This window comes from Carcharodon carcharias, chromosome 5, assembly GCF_017639515.1.
Source record: "Carcharodon carcharias isolate sCarCar2 chromosome 5, sCarCar2.pri, whole genome shotgun sequence".
Classification (NCBI taxonomy): domain Eukaryota; kingdom Metazoa; phylum Chordata; class Chondrichthyes; order Lamniformes; family Lamnidae; genus Carcharodon; species Carcharodon carcharias.
Genome location: NC_054471.1, coordinates 16627905 through 16647973, shown reverse-complemented (window position 1 = coordinate 16647973; position 20069 = coordinate 16627905). Strand labels below are relative to the sequence as shown.

At 45.5% G+C, this 20069-nt stretch overlaps 1 protein-coding gene across 1 annotated transcript in view; it reads right to left on the bottom strand.

Moving 5' to 3' along the window:
- The window catches only part of LOC121278115 (dynein heavy chain 8, axonemal-like), a 1831678-nt gene that overhangs the window by 613386 nt on the left and 1198223 nt on the right, over window positions 1–20069 (bottom strand). Inside the window, exon 56 of the mRNA XM_041188200.1 lies at window positions 9377–9511. Within this exon, the coding sequence (XP_041044134.1) occupies window positions 9377–9511 (135 nt within the window). The remainder of the gene's footprint in view (window positions 1–9376; window positions 9512–20069) is intronic.

Below are 20069 nucleotides of genomic sequence, written 5' to 3'. Positions count from 1 at the left end.
GCATTAGTGAACCAGATGGGTTTTTATGACAATCAACAATGGTTTCATGGTCATCATTAGACTTTTAATTCCAGATTCTTTTACTGAATTCAAATTTCACCATCTCCCTTGGTGAGATTCAAACCCAGGCCCCCAGAGTATTACCCTGGGTATCTGGATTACTAGTCCAGTGACAATACCACTATGCCACCGCTTCCCCTCCACCACTTGACTCCCTCTGAACTTCCTGCACTCTGTTCTTTCAGGTCGAACCCTGACATTGTTATCAAACTTGCTGACAATGGTGATGCTGTTATTGGCTGGCACACCAACTTCCGGAGATTGGACACCGACTCTTAAAAATTTCTACAGACTTCCGCTGGACCTTGGCCCCACCACCGAGCATCAAGCCATTATTTTCAGGACTGCCACTGACCTCATTTTCTTTGGAGATCTTCCCTCCACAGCTTGCCCTAACCGTAGCCCCCCAAACTCAAATAACCCACTTCTACCTCCTTCCCAAAATGCGCAAACAGGGTTGTCCTAGAAGACCAATTGTTTCAACCAGTTTGTGCCCCATTGAACTTATTCTGTTCTATATTGGCTCTATTTTTTGCTCCTTGTCCAGTTTCTTTCCACTTACATCCATAAGTCTTCTGACACCTTCTGTCATTTCAATAATTTCCAGTTTCCTGACCTTAACTGCCTTCTCTTCATTATGGACATCCAGTCCCTCTACACCTCCATCCCCCATCTTGTCTGAGGACTCTCTGCTTCTTCTTGAACAGGGATCCTAACAGTCCCCACCCACCACCACCCTCCTCTACCTGAGTGAACTTGTTCCCACATTAAATAATTTCTCCTTTAACTTGTCTCACTTCCATCAAATGAATGGTGTTGCTATGGTCACCCACGTGGGCCCGAGTTATTCCTGCATTTTTGTGGGGTATGTGGAAATTCCATGTTCCAGTTCTACTCAGACCCCTCCCAAAACTCTTTATCTGGTATATCGATGCCTGTAGCAGTGCAACTTCCTGCTCTCACATGATACTGGAAAAACCGGTCAATTATGCTTCCAATTTCCATTCTTCTCTCAACTTCACATGGCCCACCTCTGACCTTCCCTTCCTTGACTTTCCTGTCTCCATATCTAGGGAGAGGCTGTCTATTACTATTCATTAGAAGCCCAACAACTCAGTTCCAAAAAAGAGTCATTCAAATTGAAAAGTTAGCTGTTTTTCTCCCTCTCCAGAGGTGCTATCAGACCTACATTTCCAGTGTTTTCAGTTTTTGTTCAAGATTTCCAGCATCTGAAGTATTTTACTTTTATTTAGCAAGCAATGGATTAATATCGTCATACCCACAGAATTAGCATAACTATGAGCCAAAGCCCTGGTCTTCTCCATCACCATTCTTGGGTATATCCCAGCTGGACAGAAACATCGGGGGTACAAGGCTATACAGTTGGGCAGTGAGCCTGGGAGACTTTAGGTTAAACTTGGAGAAGAAAACCCAATTCTGATAACCACCTACTATCCTCAGTCAACTCATAAACCAGTATCTTTCCATGTTGAACACCACTTGAAGGAAGCCCTCCAAGATTAGCAAATGCGTGGGATATACTCTGGTCCATTACCAAGAGTTCCTTAGTAGTACCACCTGACCACATTGGCTGAGTCCTGAAGGTCAGAGCTGCGACAAAAGAACCAACATGAGGGAACAAAGTATGTTTTTTCTCATTCATTCACAGGATATGGCTGGGCCAGCATTTAATGCCCATCCCTAATTGCCATTGAGAAGGTGGTGGTGAGCTGCCTTCTTGAACCGCTCCAGTCCATGTGGTGTAGGTACACCCACAGTGCTGTTAGGGAGGGAGCTCTAGGATTTTGACTCAGCGACAGTGAAGGAATGGTTCTATATTTCCTCTATTTTCTCATTTTCAATCCTTTTTTATCTCCCTCACCATCACCCCCTCTACAGGACCATCTGTCACTTGTTCCATGTTGTTCTTTCACACAATGCTATCCTTGTTCTGCTATGATCACATTTTGCTTTCTTACCTTTATGCCACAATTAGCACCTTTTTTTAGCATGAACCATTACCATTAACAATCGCTTTGCCCTCTTGTTCATGACATCTGTCAATCCCTCCTTTGTCCCCAGCTATCGTTTGCCTACTATCCACCTCCACCTGCCCCAGCCCCCTTAAATAGTATAAATTTCATCATATTTCCACTTCTCTTCAGCTCTGAAGAAGGGTCAAAGGACTCAAAATGTTAACTTTTTTTCTCTCCACAGATACGGTCAGATCTGCTGAGTTTTTCCAGCATTTTCTGTTTTTGCTTGAAATCTTTGATTTTGTTAATAAATATTTTAATTTTTTTTTAAATCGCTAAAGGTCTTGGTGAACTCATGGGGTAGAGTTTTCCATGCCCGCTGGCATCGGACATGATCAGTGGTGTGAGCAGGCAATGTGGCGCGATCGGTTTTATGATGGTGGAAAACAGTTCATGATCATCCGCTCAGCCTGATGACAGCAGCCCGCATTTCCCGCCATTGGACGTCAGGACCTTCATTGTAATACATCAGCATATCATTGTCAGGCCACCTCTCCACCCCTCACCCTCCCCCCCGCTGCTGGATTGTCTGTCCACAACAGTGGGAAAGCACGCCGGCATATTTCACAGCAGCACACAAAGGGCGTGCACTTGGTGGTCTGCACTGTGAAGCGAACTCCGGGGTGAGTAAACAGTGACGTTGTGCAACGCTCGCAAGGTTCACCTGTTGGACTTCAAACTTCAGGTATGTTGGGGTGTTGGGGTTAAGGTTAGCCCTGCTGTTCAGGCGACTGGCGGGGGGAGGTGGGATGGTGTTAAGAACAGCCCTGCCATTGAGGTGACTGCTGACAGGGTGGGGGGGGGTCGAATTTAAGAACAGCCCTGCCATGGGGTGACTGGTGGCGGGGGGTGGTGGGCGGGGTGGCGGTAGGGGGTGTGCAAGTGCAGCCCTGCTGTTGAGGCGATTGATGGTGGGGGAAGTGCAAGGGCAGCTCTGCTGTTGAGGCGACTGGTGTTGGGGGTGTGCAAGGGCGACCCTACCGTTGAGGCGACTTTTTGTGGGGTGGGGGGGGTGGTTGCGGGCGGCAAGGGCAGCCCTGCCACTGAATATACAGCACAAGCATTTGGGGTGGGGGGAGGGGCGGTGGCGGGGGCGGGGGGGTGTGGGGAGGGGTGGGGTGTAGGGTGGGAGAGGGAAATGGCCACGCATTAGAGAAACCTGTACAAAGTGTCCATTCCTCTGCAACTGGTACAGGCACAGTCATATTGATATGATTGCTCATAGGTCAGGCTCCTAGCTTATCTGCCCATTCAAGCAACGCAGAGGCATCAAAGTGCCACCAATTCCTGCAGAGTTCTCCACCTGACCCACATCCCCCCGGCACAGACTGAAAAGTCATGACTGTTTTAGTGGGCTGCAGAACACTTGGATGACTGCACACGTTGTACAATCTCGTCGCTAAAGCTGGCCATGAAGCAGTCACTGCTGGATGCACTCACAGCCACTTGCAATGTCAACATCCCAGTTTGGACCAGTTTCCCCCATGATTCAAGCTAACAGGGCAACCTTGCAGCGCTCTAATCTCTGGCCATCCAAGTAGTGGCCAGCATTCTCCAAGAAGTGTTAAGGGGCCGTCACACTTATCCATGACAGATTCTTAGTATACCCATGCTAACCACGTGTCTCTCTCTTTCATCCTGCAGGAGGAATACATCAAGATCATGGAGCCCGATGAGCTAGCTGTATGCCTGATGGCCTATCGAGCATGAAGACGATGGAGGAGGGAGTGACTGAGGCTCCTTGCTGTGCAGAGGCAGGAGCAGCAACCTCAGGAAGAAGGGCGGCTGGAGCTCCCGTACACGCCACCCAAGAGCCACAGCGGCTTGTTGCAGGCTGGCGCCGAGCGACACCGAGGGTCTATAGACATCGCCTTTCATTCCTGCAGATGACCGAGAGCCAGTGTTGCCGAAGACTGCACATGTCTAGGGAACATGCTGCTCACATCTGCCAGCTTCTGCGGGATTTGGCACCACAGGGACATGGAGGGCATTCACTGCCAGTAGCTGTGAAAGTGATGACGGCACTCAATTTCTATGCTAGTGGCTCCTTTAAGGGCTCCATAGGTGACCTTTGTGGGAACTCTCAAGCCTCCACCCACAAATACATCCACGAGGTCACGGATGCCATCTCCACGAGGACACACAACTTTGTGCATTTCGCCCAGGACCAGGACAGCCGGGATGCAATAGCAATTGGATTCGCCCAGATCTCGGGTTTCTCACAGTGCAGGGTGCAACTGACTGCACTTATGTGGCACTCAGATCTCCATTGCGGCATATGGTGGACTAGATCAACCGCAAGGGGTTCCATTCGCTGAATGTGCAACTGATGTGCGACCACCAGAAACGCATCCTGCAGATGTGCACATGGTTTCCAGGGAGTATGCACGACACTACATCCTCAGTCAGTCACAGGTCCCTGGAGTCTTCCAGGGTCCACAGAAGCAGCAGGGATGCCTCCATGCAGCATCCTCAGACTAAAGCAGAATGAAGGTATAACGAGTGCTGCAACTCACAACTTGGTGGAGTGGATTATCGGGATGCTGAAAATGAGGTTCCGGTGCCTGGACCGGTGTGGTGGAGCTCTGCAATACAGTCCACAGAGGGTGTCACGCATTGTTGTCATCTACTGCGCCTTTTACAACTTGGTGCTGCAAATGGGAGAGGAGCTGGGTGAGGAGGAGATGGAAGAGCTGCACGTCTCCTTCGGTGAGGAGGACACCGACAAGGATGAGGGTGAGGAGGTCCTCAGAGGCGACAATGATAGGGAGGAGGCCCTTGAACTGGCAAGAAAAGGCAGACATGCCCAGGAGGCCCTCATAACTGCTAGATATGTGGAGGTTGATGATGACATATAGTGAGGTGACCCCATTGATCCTCACATCGCAACTGTGAACGTTTGACTCCAGTCTGGCTTATGGCAGTGTAAATACCCTCTGTGAGAATGCTCCTGTCATGGAGATGCAGTGGAGGCCCTAACAGTTGCTCAATTGCAGGCAGATGATGATGACATGCAGTGAGGACACTCCATAAGTCTTCACACAGCCTCTGAGAATGTCTGACTCCTGTGTGGCCAAGGGCAAACTGCTTGCGCTCTGTGATCAGGGTCATTTTATAGAGACGCAGCCATGAAACTTTAGAAGCATCTGATCTTTTGTCCGCCTTCAGCACCTGAGCCCTTCAGAAGCTGGTGCACAGCATCAGTGGTTACAGATGCCTGTGTGATGGGGGCCAGCCCCTCCTTAAAGGTGATGAGAGCACACTGAGAGAATGACAGAACTCTTTGGTGCCTGCCCACTACCTTTTGGCAGCAGTGACAAGCACCACTGAGATGCAGGCATCAGTAATGTCTCCAGGGTGTATGAGGCTAGACCATCACTTTGGTCTGAAGGCTGCACAGATCACAGGGAAGAGGCCCTGGACTGAGTCAACTGCCTTTATCTTGTGCAGTAAGGCTTCACATCTGAGTGACACGAACACTGCTCATCAGAACAAGGGGCCATAGGCAGGGAGACATTCTTGGGAGTTTATTGACAGTATGTACAACTGATTAAGACCCGTGCCCAGGCTGTGCAACTAATTCTCCTTAACATTCCTAACCCTGCCGCTATGTCTTGGTGCTCCCCAGATATCCACAGTGAAGGTTGAGACAGCCGGCTGACTTTGACACCCTGTGAGGACCTTGGTGGGCGTCCTCTAGAGGTTCGAGACTTAGAGGACCCCAGCCTACCAATGGGGTCCTGCTGTGTGGCAGTGGCACCGTCCTCGGCCTATGGAGCTAGAATTGCTGAGGTTACAGGAAGACGGGAATCCGACAGGCCGGACACTCTCGGAGTCACCTGAATGGATGGGCCCAGAGTGTGCAACCGCTGATCGACCACCCTATGGGTGCCCAGGGGCCCCTGGTTGATTCCTTGAGGAGCAGGGGTAGCTGGAGGGAGATCGAGCTGCCCGCCATCCCTCTCGCGTACATGCTGTTGGAGGCCAACTATGCCATCAGGGATGGAGTTGAGCCCACACAGCAATGCAGGAGTGAAGTTCTGGGCCAAGGTCTCCATAGCAGCCGCCATCCTACCAGTGTTGACCTCGGTGCATTGCAATGCTGGTGCTATCACCTCAGAGCGAAGGTGGACTGACTCCTCCATCGTGCCTTGCAATCTGAGGAGTGCAGCGGACATCCCTTCCTGATGTTCCTGAGCTTGCCATTGCAGCTGCAGCAACTATGATATGACTGAGTCCAGAGGCTCATCATCTGACACTGACTCGGCAAAGTTCTGGCCTCAAGTAGTCCTTCGACTGCCAAAGACCTGGGAAGTCCCTGCCGTCACCTGTTCCGGATCGGATGGTGCAATATGCTCACCAGACTGTGATCCCAGGGCTATTCTAAAGCCAGGTCCCAGCAAGCTATGTGTCTCTGCACTGGTGGAATGTGTGGGTGAGCTCTGTGACAGGACTTCAGGGAGGGTGTTTCCAGATTCCTCTTCAGAGGTTTCTTCGGGGTTTGATTGGAGGCCCTAGGCCATGGAACCTGTCGGCTGTTTCCCAGGTGTGCCTGTGAAAGCAAGGAGAGATAATTAGTGCATGGCCTGAGAAAGAGGTCACATCACTCATGGCATGGTTGTCTGATGGATGTTGCACTGCTGGAGAGATGCCTGGCCTATGCGAGTGGTGAGTGATCCCATGGACAGGATGAGGAAAATGACAGTGAGTGTGAGAGAGTGAATCATGACGTCCCTTGCACTGGCAGTGAGTGAGGGCCCAGCAGATGTGTGATGGGTTTGTGAGTGTGTGAGTTGAGAGTAATGAAAAGAGTTACTTACCCTGGCAGAACGGAAGAGATCATTCATCCTCTTGCGGCACTGAGCAGCTGTCCTCTTTTGAAGGGTTTGGTACTGACCACCACTGTCACCACCTCCCAAGCTGGGCTAGTGCTGTTGCTGCCCATCCTGAGGTCAGAGCGGGGGGTAGAGGCCATCCCAGCGGCCTTCCATGGCATCCAAAAGGCGCTCAAGGGTCAGGTCGCTGAATCTGGGGTCTGCAGTCCTCTTAAGTTTTTGGGCCATGTCTTCCATGCAGCAGTGGTGCTCTGGAAGCAGTGAGATGTGTGTTTGCGGCTGGACTTTAAATATGGCACCTGGCGTGATGCAGCGGCAGGGTGATGGCGGGCGGGCAATTGACAGCCTGCCCTCCATGGAAACAGCATGCTTCCTGGGAGTGCATAAATAATGTGGCGGGTTTGGGATGATATGGCGTGAAATCCCTTTACCAATTACTACCATACCATGCAAGTCTGGGACGATTCCGCCCATTACTTCTGAATTCAGTGCACACATCTTCTCGTAATAAAAACAAATTGCAAAACCATTGTGATAGCGCAAACTAGTTTCCCCTGTGGATTTGGTTCACCTGGCATACATCATCTGCCACTTCATAACATCCTATGTCCATATAGAGGTTGTATCACTACAATCCAACCAATCTTCCAACAATATACGGGTGCAAGCCATTCACACGCACCGGGCACAAGGTTGCACTGGGAAGAAGCACAAGATCAGATAGTTTGTCACAACATACACAAACTGTTAGGAAAGGAAAGCATTATATCAGCAGGCATTAGACTAAGAAATACAAAACATTCTGGATAATGAATTATGCTCACACTGATATTGCAGCTTGCCTAGGTAGTTTCGTTTATATGCTTACGAGAAAGACATAGAGCAGTCAATATCCTAGCAGCCCTCAATGCCTCTGTGCTGTGATTGCAATTTGCAAAATGGGTAGCATGTGTTAGTGGGTATATTGGGATCTGGCTGGGCACATTATCCTAGAGGTAATTTTTAGTTCTGGGAAGGTCAAAGTTCAACTGTAGAAAATGGGATAAATGTAACTAAAGCAGCTTGAAGACAATTACACTTAAAAGGTTAGAGCCATGTTGACCTAAGGGGATAACAGCTGGAAAGGTAAGATCATAAAACAGCAGCTGCACTTTCTTAGCTGGCAAATTGGAGATAAAGTGTCCACACTGCTTGAAAAGAAATGCAGCCAAGAGAGTTGTTTTGTTTTGGGAGTAAGGCTACGTCATTATGAAGATGGCTAGAGATTAAGAAGGTTCTAGGGTTTCAATGTATCTGTGTGGTTGGTGGGTCAGCGAGTATTTTGGAACAGGGAAAAGGGACATACCGAAAAGGTGCTGCTGTTAGAAGGCTCCGGGCAGCGAAATTGTTGCTGTTAGCTGACTTTATATAGTTGGGGCTTAGGAGAAGTCCCAGGAGCCATTTGATAGCCTTGCACAGTTAGGGCTCAGGAGAAATCCTGGGGAGCTAAGAATGTAGCAGAAGGTCACTGGCTCCGTGCTGAAGAGAGTTAGGGCTCAGAAGAAGCCCTGGGAGCCATTTACAGTTTGGTGTAGCATGGGAAATTGGAGCTTGTGAAATTCAGGGCGGTGCCAGCCCATTGATGCTAGCTGGCTATTAAAGGGCTGAAATTGTGGCAATATGTTGCGGCTGGTGTGCAGACTCAGAAATCCAGGGGAACAGAGTGTCAGGGGACGAGATCAAAACCCTGCGAGGTTAGCCATCATTGGGGCTGTCCAAGTTGGAGCAATTATGGAGAGAATTCCAAGGTTAGATCTTCAAATGTGAAGACTGGAATCCCTCGTGAGAGAGACAGAGCCTCAACAAAATTGTTGACTCACAGTGCTTACTGACACATTCCGTGGGATCTGGCTTGTGATGTGTTCAACCACAGTTTGCCTGTTAATTCACGTGCACCTCATATTAACCCTGAGTGTTACAGAATAAGATGGATATTGTAATTGTTTTATCATTCTGACCTTGTATAGTAAAGTTTATTTTTGTTTGTTTAAAATCCATGGAATCTTGTGGCTTTATTCTTGATTCTCAAACAAAACAAACGTTATTGGTCTTTAACCCGATCATACCAAAAACTTGGGTTTTGGTCAAGAATCATAACAAGTTAAAGGAATTTTATGTAATTAAAAGTCTTGAAGGACTAAATAGCCTACTGCTGTTCCTGGGGTATGACAGGGCACATTATGCCTGGGAAGTTTTACATTTTCCTTTGAGCAAAGAATTCAGTTTGGGGTGCAGTGGTGAACATACTGATGTTGAAATTTAAAAATCTGCTGCATAGATAAAATTCCTGGCATAAGTACATACGGGGTAGTTTTCAGCAACCTTAAGTTAAAAAGATGAGAATTTCAATCAGGTATAAAATCCATCAACATAATTTAAGCTCATTTGCATAAAGTTGTATGTTACCTGAAACATGTAGGGTTCTGTGGCAGAAGAGAAATTTAAACTCTTGGACAGATGTTCTTCAGGGTCATATTTCTTCAAATATCCTTTAATCATTACTGTTTTTGCTGTTCCTTGTTCTCCAGTCAGAAGTACTGCCTGTCATGATATCAAAATATATTTTTGTTATATATAGAGGATTTTTACCCATTCAAGCAAATACTGGAAAATACTGTGGAGAGAGAAACAGAGTTAACATTTTGAGCCTGTATGACCCTTCTTTTGAGCCAAAGAGAGGTAGAAATGTGATAAAATTTATATGGTATAAGGGGGTAGAGCCGGTGAAGCTGGATAGAAGGCTAAGGAGGGATTGACAAAGATGTCATGGACGAAAAGGCAAAGGGGGTGTTAATGGTTATGCTAAAGGCTAAATGAGGTGCTGATAGTGGCATAAAGGTAAGAAAGCAGAATGTGTTAACAGCAGAACAAGGGTCAGCACTCTGTGAAAGAACAACATAGAATAAGTAACAGAAGGCCCTTTTGGGTGGGGGAGGAGGCAGTAATTGGGGGAAAAGGGTTGGAAAAAGGGATTAAAAGAGTTAAAAGAAAATAAAACAATGAATAAATGAATACAAATGAAAATAAGTGGATAAAAAGTAAAAATAAATTTTAAAAAGGGGGGGGAATTAAAAAAGGGGTGAGGATGAAGGAGAGAGTTCATGGTCTGAAGTTGTTGAACTCAATGTTAAGTCTAGAAGGCTGTAAAGTGCCTAATTGGAAGATGAGAAGCTGTTTCTCCAGTTTGCATTGGGCTTCACTGGAACATTGCAGCAGGCCAAGAACGGACATGTAGGCATGAGAGCAGGATGATGTGTTGAAATGGCAAGTGACAGCAAGGTCTGTGTCATGCTTGCGGACAGACCACAGGTTTCCGCAAAGTGGTCACCCAGTCTGTGTTTGATCTTCGCAATATACAGGAGACCGCACTGGGAGGAGGGAATTCAGTCGACAAAATTGAAGGAGGTGCAAGTGAAGCTCTGCTTCACCTGAAAGATGTGTTTGGGCCCTTGGATGATGAGGAGCGAGGAGGTAAAGGGGAAGGTATTGCACCTTCTGCAATTGCATGGGAAGCTGCCGTGGGAAGGGACCTCTGACTTCCCTTTGACATCAAAATGAACTTTCAATTTATCTAAAAATGCAAATGTTAGATTCAACCTATTTACTTGTACCTCAAACCTAATGCCTCTATCCTTTCATTTTTTAAAGCCCCCACTTCTTCTTCTAGTACCCTTCCCCAGCTTAATTAAATCACTCATACACACACACACACACACATAGAGCCTATGTCACAGAATAGCACAATATCCCCCAAAAATATTTTTTAGAATTTCATTCTCATATCACCCTCCTTGTAAAAAATGAACCAAATCAAAATTTCAAAAAGATGGTTCATTATTCAACCCATTTCTCATTCCTTACTACATGTATCTATACATAGAAACTATTACACTTTAGAGTACATCACTGAATATGATTTTTTTTATTCATTCATGGGATGTGGGCATCACTGGCTAGGCCAGCATTTATTACCCATCTCTAATTGCCCTTGTTCAGAGCCAACCACATTGCTGTGGGTCTGGAGTCACATGTAGACCAGACCAGGTAAGGACAGCAGACTTCCTTCCCAAAAGGACATTAGTGAAGAGATGGGTTTTTCACAATAATCATCAACGGTTTCATGGTCATCATTAGACTTCTAATTCCAGATTTTTATTGATTTGGATTTGACCCTAGAGCATTACCTTGGGTCTCTGGATTACGAATCCAGCGACAATACCACTATGCCGTCACCTCCCCTAATATATATAAAAGCCTGTTTTAAAAATAAAGGTCATTCCAGTCCATTCTCCATTTGGCAATATCCAAGTCTTTTGAACGTTAAACTCTTGACAATGCATTTGCAATTAAATTTTCTCACCCTGCCACATGTATAATTTGTATATTAAACAGTTGCAATAATAAAATCCACTGAAACAACCTGGCGCTTTTGTTTCTAAACTTTTCCAGAAACTTCAAAGCATTATGATTAGTACATATAACCGGCTCAGAAGAATTGTTTTCAACATACACTTCAAAATGCTGCAAAGCTAACAACAAACTTAAAGTCTCTTTCTCTATAGTTGAATATTTCTTCTGATATACATTCAACTTCCATGAGAAATATCCTACCGGCTTCTCAGTTCCCAGTTCATCTTCAGCACCAACACCCACATCACTGGTTCAATAGCCAACTTAAACTGCTTTGTATAATCAGGTGCTGATAGAACAAGTGTAATAGTTAGTACAGCTTTCAAGCTGTCAAATGCATCTGACACTCCTGTGTCCATTGGAAATTTTCTCTTCTTTTTTAACAGTCCAGTCTGCAGAGCAACTGCACTGGTGAAATTCAGGATGAATTTCCGATAAAATACATTCATGCCTTGAAACCTCAAAACTTCCCAGTTTGTTGTAGGCAATGGGAATTCCACAAAAGCTTTTACTTTTGCATCTCATGGGGCCACTTGACCATGTCAAACAGTGTGGCCTAAATATGTAACTTACGCTTTTGCAAATTCACTTTTAGCCAACATTACAAATAAATTTTCTTCCTGCAATCGATCACACAGTTCCTTTAAATGATGTAAATGTTCCACCCACATTTGACTGAGCACAATTTATTAATATAAACAGCACAATTGCTCAGTCCCTCAATCACTTTGTTGGTCTCTGAAATGTTTCTGGTGCATTTTTCATACCAAAGGGCATTGATTCATATTGAAATAGACTATCCGGCACCACAAAAGCTAATATCTCTTTTGCCCTTTCTGAGAAAGGTACTTAACCAATATCCTTGCAGCAAGATAATTTTTGTGATAAATGTTGACTGTCCCACTTTCTTGATACAATCCTCCAATCACGGAAAAGGATATTAGTCTGCCTTTGTTACTGCATTCACTTTTTGATAATAAATACATTGGCCCGAATTTTTCCGTCAGCGGGTTGGGGGCGGGGCCCGGTTGCCGACACTATAATTATGCGGGATGATGTCGGGGGAAACCCCCGACGTCATCCTGCCCCAATGAAATATTCAGGAAGGTGGGTGGACAGTGCCATCAGCTGTCTGTCTGCCGACCTGTCAATAGCCAATTGAGGCCCTTGACAGGATCATTAAGGCAATTATTTCCAGATGCATGCCCTGAATTGAGAAGTAATAAGACTACCATGACTTCAGAGGTTATTAGAAAATTAAATTAAACATTTATTAACAAATGAAAAGATTTCAACCACATATATAGCCCTAAAAATTACTACTATAATAATTCCTAAAACCCCTAATTAATCTGGCACCCAGATACATTTCCATTAAGGCAACAGTAAAAACAAAAAGATTTAAACAGACCCAGGCAAAGCAACAAAATAGCTTGGATAGGAGAATTCAAAGTGAGTTTTCTCAGCTTTGGTTTCTGCAGATGACAACTTTATGCACAGAAGTTGAAGGCTTTTCACATGTGTTAGATCTTAGGATTCCTTCTCCTCTGACACATAGCCTCATCTCCTTTATGCCTGTTTTCCCTTTTTAATGCAAATTCCATTGTTTTGCTATGTTTTTGGAATTTTACCCCTCACATAATACAAACCTTTTCATAGGACCAATTTGATCAGTAATCTTTGGGAAAAATAAACACACCGTTTGGCTTAGCTTCTTCTGGCTAGGTGTAACATCTTACTATCTCTTTGAAATTCAAACTATTCTGGTTTATCTAAAAATTTTCCCCACACCTCACGTTCTAAAACTTCAGCCATGTTTACGTATTTAGCATTTCAAACCGAGCTTCTTTCTGATAAGTCAAAGCCGACAGACCAGCAGTCTCCACTTCAATTAAAACACACACACACACACACACACACAGAGAAACTATCCAAACTCCACTATTAGCCTACCTTTACAATAAATCACAATAATATTGTGAGAATTGTTATACTTTTATGACACACCCCTCCCTACAGGAAAATGTGCCATCATAATTTAAAAAGATGGCTTCATTTTCTAAACCCATCTTACACTTATACTTATCTATATACTCACACTATTACATTACCAAATGCATGCATTAATGTAATATATATATATATTATATATATATATATATATATATGTGTGTCCTTGGTATAAACATCAATCATTCCAGTCCAGTGTCCAGAGTTTAAATGTCCAATTTCCCCTTTGGGCTTCAAACTCCAGACAATGAATCTGCAGAGGGATTTGGGTGGCCTCATGCATGAATCGCTGAAAGCTAGTATGCGAGTACAGCAGGTAATAAGTAAGGCAAATGGAATTTTGGCATTTATTGCTAAAGAAATAGAGTATAAAAATAGGAAAGTGCTGTTGCAACTATACAAGGCATTGGTAGACCGCACCTGGAGCACTGTGCACAGTTTTGGTCCCCTTACTTGAGGAAGGATGTAGTTGCATTGGAGGCGGTTCAGAGGAGGTTCACTAGATTGATTCTAGATATGTGGGGTTTGTCATATGAGGAGAGATTGAGCAGTTTAGGGCTATGCTCACTAGAGTTTAGAAGGAAGAGAGATCTAATTGAAGTATATAAGATGCTAAAGGGGATATACAAAGTAGATGTGAAGCAGATGTTTCCCCTTATGGGGCATTCTAGAATGAGAGGCCATAGTTTTAGGCTAAGGGGTGGTAGATTTAAATCAGAGATGAGGAGGAATTACTTTTCTCAAAGGGTCGTGAATCTGTGGAATTCACTACCTCAGAGTGCCGTGGATGCCAAGACGCTGAATAAATTTAAGGAAGAGATAGACAGATTTTTAATTAGTAACGAGTTGAAAGGTTATGGGGAGAGGGTGGGAAATTGGAGTTGAGGCCGAAATGAGATCAGCCATGATCATATTGAATGGCGGGACAGGCTCAAGGGGCTGAATTGCTTACTCCTGCTCCTAGTTCTTATGTTCTTAATTAGGTCTTCTTGTCCAGCCACATATATAATCTGTAGATTAAATGGAAGCAGTAATAAACTCCATCTGAACAGCCTCACACTTCTGTCTTGAAATTTGTCCAGAAACTCGAAAGGATTGCGGTCTGTATGAACAATTATTTCTGACAAATTGTTTGCACCGTAAATATCAAAACGCTGCAATGCTGACACCAGACTCAGAGTCTCCTTTTCGATTGTTGAATATCTCCTGTGTTGTACATTCAACATCTGTGAAAAATACCTTGTTGGTTTCTCAATTCCAGTTTCATCTTCTTGTAACAGTATGGCCCCAATGACTATATGGCTTGCATCAATGACCAACTTAAATTGCTTGGCATAATTGGGTACTGCCAAAACTGGTGTCGTAGTCAATACAATTTTCAAACTGTCAAATGCCTTCTGATACTCCTGTCTCCATTGAAACTTCCTGTTGATTTTTAATAGTTCAGTTAATGCGGCAAACACACTGCTAAAATTTGGTACAAATTTCCAGCAAAACCCACTCAAGCCCAGAAATCTCAAAACTTCTAGATTTGTTGTAGGCACTGGGGAATCCATGGCAACCTTGACTTTCACATCTCTCAGAGCCACCTTACCATGTCCAAGGGAATGGCCTAGATATGTAAATTGCACTTTTGCAAATTCACTTTTTGCCAAGTTCATCATCAAACTAGCGTCTTGTAACTGAGTAAATAATTCTTGCAGATGTTGTAAATGCTCATAGAACCATAGAACCATAGAGCACTACAGCACAAAAAACAGGCCATTCAGCCCTTCTAGTCTGTGCCAAAATATTATTCTGCTAGTCCCATTGACCTGCACCTAGTCCATAACCCTCCAGACCTCTCCCATCCATGTATCTATCTAATTCATTCTTAAAACTTAAGAGTGAGCCCACATTTACCACGTCAGATGGTAGCTCGTTCCACACTCTCACCACTCTCTGAGTGAAGAAGTTCCCCCTAATGTTCCCCCTAAACCTTTCCCCTTTCACCCTAAAGCCATGTCCTCTCGTGTTTATTTCTCCTAATCTAAGTGGAAAGAGCCTACTCGCATTTACTCTGTCTATACCCCTCATAATTTTATAAACTTCTATCATATCTCCCCTCATTCTTCTACGCTCCAAGGAATAAAGTCCTAACCTGTTTAACCTTTCTCTGTAACTCAACTCCTTAAGACCCGGCAACATCCTAGTAAATCTTCTCTGCACTCTCTCAATCTTACTGATATCCTTCCTGTAGTTAGGTGACCAGAACTGCACACAATACTCCAAAGTTGGCCTCACCAATGTCTTATACAACCTCACCATAATATCTTAACTCCTATACTCAATACTTTGATTTATGAAGGCCAGTATGCCAAAAGCTTTCTTTACAACCTTGTCTACCTGTGACGCTACTTTCAAGGAACTATGTATCTGAACTCCCAGATCCCTTTGTTCCTCCACACTCCTCAGTGCCCTACCATTTACTGTGTATGGTTTGACCTTCCAAAATGTAATACCTCACACTTTTCCGCATTAAATTCCATCTGCCATTTTCTGGCCCATTTTTCCAGTTGGTTCAGATCACTCTGCAAGCTTTGAAAGCCTTCCTCGCTGTCCACAATGCCTCCAATCTTAGTGTCATCAACAAACTTGCTGATCCAATTCACCACATTATCATCCAAATCATTGATATAGACAACTAACAACAATGGTCCCAGCACAGATCCCTGAGGCACACCACTAGTCACAGACCTCCAGTCTGAGAAGCAATCATCCACTATCACTCTCTGCCTTCTCCCACACAGCCAATTTCGAATCTAGTTTACAACTCTCCATGGATACCAAGTGTCTGAACCTTCTGAACTAACCTCCCATGTGGGACCTTGTCAAAGGCTTTACTAAAGTCCATGTAGACAACATCCACAGCCTTTCCTTCGTCTACTTTCTTGGTAACCTCCTCGAAAAACTCTACAAGTTCGTTAAACACGACCTACCACGCATAAAGCCATGCTGACTATCCTTAATCAGCTCTTGGCTGTCCAAATAATTGTACATCCGATCTCTCAGAACACCTTCCAATAATTTACCCACTACTGACGTCAGGCTCACTGGCCTGTAATTACCTGGTTTACTTTAGGAGCCTTTTTTAAACAACGGAACAACATGCGCTACCCTCCAATCCTCCGGCACCTCACCCGTGGCTAAGGACATTTTAAATATTTTTGCCAGGGCCCCTGCAATTTCTACACTAGTTTCCCTCATGAAACTACTGCTTGTTTCCCTTCCTTCCTTATGCACTATGCCAGTTTCCTGAGTAAATACTGATGCAAAAAAAAACTGTTTAATCTCCTCCCACATTTGATTGAAAACTGTCAAGTCGTCAATATAAATAGCACAATTGCTCAGTCCTGCAATTACTTTGTTTGCCAGACTTTGAAATATTGCTGGTGTATTTTTCATACCAAACAGCATGACTTTAAATTGATATAGTCCATCTGTCAACACAAAAGCCAATATCTCCTTTGCTCTGTCCGATAACAGTACTTGCCAATATCCTCCCAGCAAGTCAATCTTTGTGATGAATTTGAGTGTCCCACTTTCTCAATGCAATCTTCCAAACATGGTATAGGATATGAATCCACGTTTGTCACTGCATTCACCTTTTGATAGTCCACACAGTCTTTGTGTTCCATTCGGCTTCAGTACTAGCACAATGGGCGAACCCCAGTTACTGCAACTAGACTCAATTATGTCATTTTGAAGCATGAATTCAATTTCTTTCTGTACTTGTGATAATTTTGCTGGATTTAATCTACAAGGATGTTGCCTTATCAAAGATGAAACTTCTACACACACATCTTGTATAGCTAAATTTGTGCTCCCCAGCTTATTCTCAGAAACTGTTTTATGTGGCTACAATAGCTTCTCCAGATCACTTTGACATGTGTCTGGTAGGTAACTCAATATTACATTTAAGTTTTCAATTACCCCCTCATTATTCAATTTGATTAGAGGAAAATCAATTTCAGAATCCTTCATTTTTACCTCTATCTCCTTATTTCCCCTGAGTCACCTGTTTTCCTGACACATCACAATTGACCCACCACCACCAACACCCGCACCCCCCCCACCCCCACCCCAACCCTCAGCATCATCTTGCACCTTCCCTGTATTACCTACCAGCCACAACTATTTTCCTTCGGGGATGTCCAGGTGAATGTTTATGTGCCTTTCCTTCCTGAAAATTCCACCCCATCCACATTCACCTCCCCACCTACTCCATCCCACCCCTATGGTCTGTATCTACTTCAGGGTCCCCCACCAACCACCTTCACCATCCCTTCTATCACTACCTTCGAACCCTCACCCTCCCACCCTACCACCTCACTCTGCCCTCGGTCATTTTCACCCTTCTTTTATACTATGCCCACCCCCTCAGCTCACTCCCCAGGAAGCAGACTTGGATGTTTCTAGTCCCTCCCGTGCACGTTCACCTGCACATCCCCTGCTATGCAACCCTTCCATCCTCCACATCCCTTGCCCGCCCACACCCCATCCCCACTTCACACCCCATCCCTGCTGAACTCCCTTGTCCTCCCACACCCCCAGACTGTTCACCCACTTAGTCCCCACCCTTCCTGCACTCTTACTTCTTCTGCCACCCTTAGTTCCTCACACCTCCCGACTCCTTCCTCCAGCCCTACCTCTTCCTCCACCCTTACTCCCTTCCCTTTCCGCACCCCTTCCTCGCCTCAGACACCCTCCTCTCTCCACACCCCTTCCTCTCTCCCCGGTAACGCCCCCCACTTCACACCCCTTCGTTTCCCCAGACACTGTCCCGTCTCTGAGCCCCTTCCACCCGCCAGACACCATCCCACCTCTGTTCTTCTTCTTCTCTTACAACTTCCACACCCACTTTACACCTACCTCCCCAGTTGGCGCCTTCTCCTCCGATATCCCCTCCTCCTTGTTCTCTCTCCCCCCCGAACATTACCCCATCCTGAGACCTTTATTTCCCCTCTCCCAACCTCTCCCCATCCTGAAACCTTCATTTCCCCCCAAACTCACGCCATCCTGACACCTTCACCCACCCCCTCAACCTCACCCCATCCTGACACCTTAATTCACCCACTCCCAATCTCATCCCATCCTGAAAGAATCACAGAATCACACAGTGCAGAAGAGGCCCTTCGGCCCATTGAGTCTTCACCAACACGTGAGAAACACCTGACCTACCTACCTAATCCCATTTACCTGCACTTGGCCATAGCCTTGAATGTTATGAGGTGCCAAGTGCTCATCCAGGTATTTTTTAAAGGATGTGAGGCAACCTGCCTCCACCACCCATCCAGGCAGCGCATTCCAGACCGTCACCACCCTCTGCGTAAAATGTTTTTTCTCACATCCCCCCTAAACCTCCAGCCCCTCACCTTGAACTTATGTCCCCTCGTGACTGACCCTTCAACTAAGGGGAACAGCTGCTCCCTATCCAACCTGTCTATGCCCCTCATAATCTTGGACACCTCAATCAGTTCAGCCCCCAGTCTTCTCTGCTCCAACGAAAACAACACAAGTCTATCCATTCTCTCTTCATAACTTAAATGTTTCATCCCAGGCAACATCCTGGTGAATCTCCTCAGAAACTGACTCCTTAACTAATAATGCAACACCTCCTCCTCCTTTACCCCCTCCCCTGTCTTGCCTGAATATTCTATTTCCCTGAATGTTGAGCTGCCAAACCTGCCCCTCACTCAATCACATCTCTGTGATGGCTATTCTATCACAATTCCATGTATCAATCCTCAGCCTTAATTCATCCATTTTACCTGTAATACTCCTAGCACTAAAGTCGACGTCAGCCAGCCTTGCCCTACTCCCTTGAAACTTAATGCAGCTGTACTCCCTCTGATTTGATTGTTTTACTGCATTATGATGTGTCCCTGTTCTGCTCACGTTCTGTGTCCCCTCCCCCTGCCAAATTAGTTTAAACTCCTCTCAGCAGCATTAGCAAACCCGCCTGCAAGGGTGTTAGACCCGCTCTGGTTCAGATGTGGGTCGTCCCACTTGTACAGGTCCCACCTTCCCCAGAAACGGTCTCAGTGATTCGGGAATCTAAAACCCTCCCTTCTGCACCAACTCTTAAGCCACGTATTCATCTGTGCTATTATCCTATTTCTGTGCTCTCTAGCACATGGCACTGGGGGTAATCGAGAGATTATAACCCGAGAAGTCCTGCTTTTCAGTCCACTGCCTAACTCCCTGAATTCTTGACACAAGACCTCATCCCTCTTTCTACCTATGTCATTGGTACCAAAGTGTACCGTGACCTCTGCCTTATCACCCTTCCCCTTCAGGATGCCCCGCAGCCGTTCAGAGGCTTCCCGGACCCTGGCACCAGGGAGGCAACACACCATCCTGGAGTCACATTGAAGGCCACAGTAGCGCCTATCTCTTCCCCTGACTATTGAATCCCCTGTTACTATTGCCCTTCCTCTCTTCCTCCCCTCCAGTACAGACAGGCTGCTTGTGGTGCCAGAAACTTGGCTCTTTCCGCACTCCCTGGAAGAACCAGCACCCTCATCAGCCTCCAAAATGGAATTGCAAGCAGGACCCCAGGGGACTCCTGAACTACCTGCCTGTTTCTCTTGGACTACCTGGAGGTCACCCATTCCCTTCCTTCCTCGTCCCTTCAACT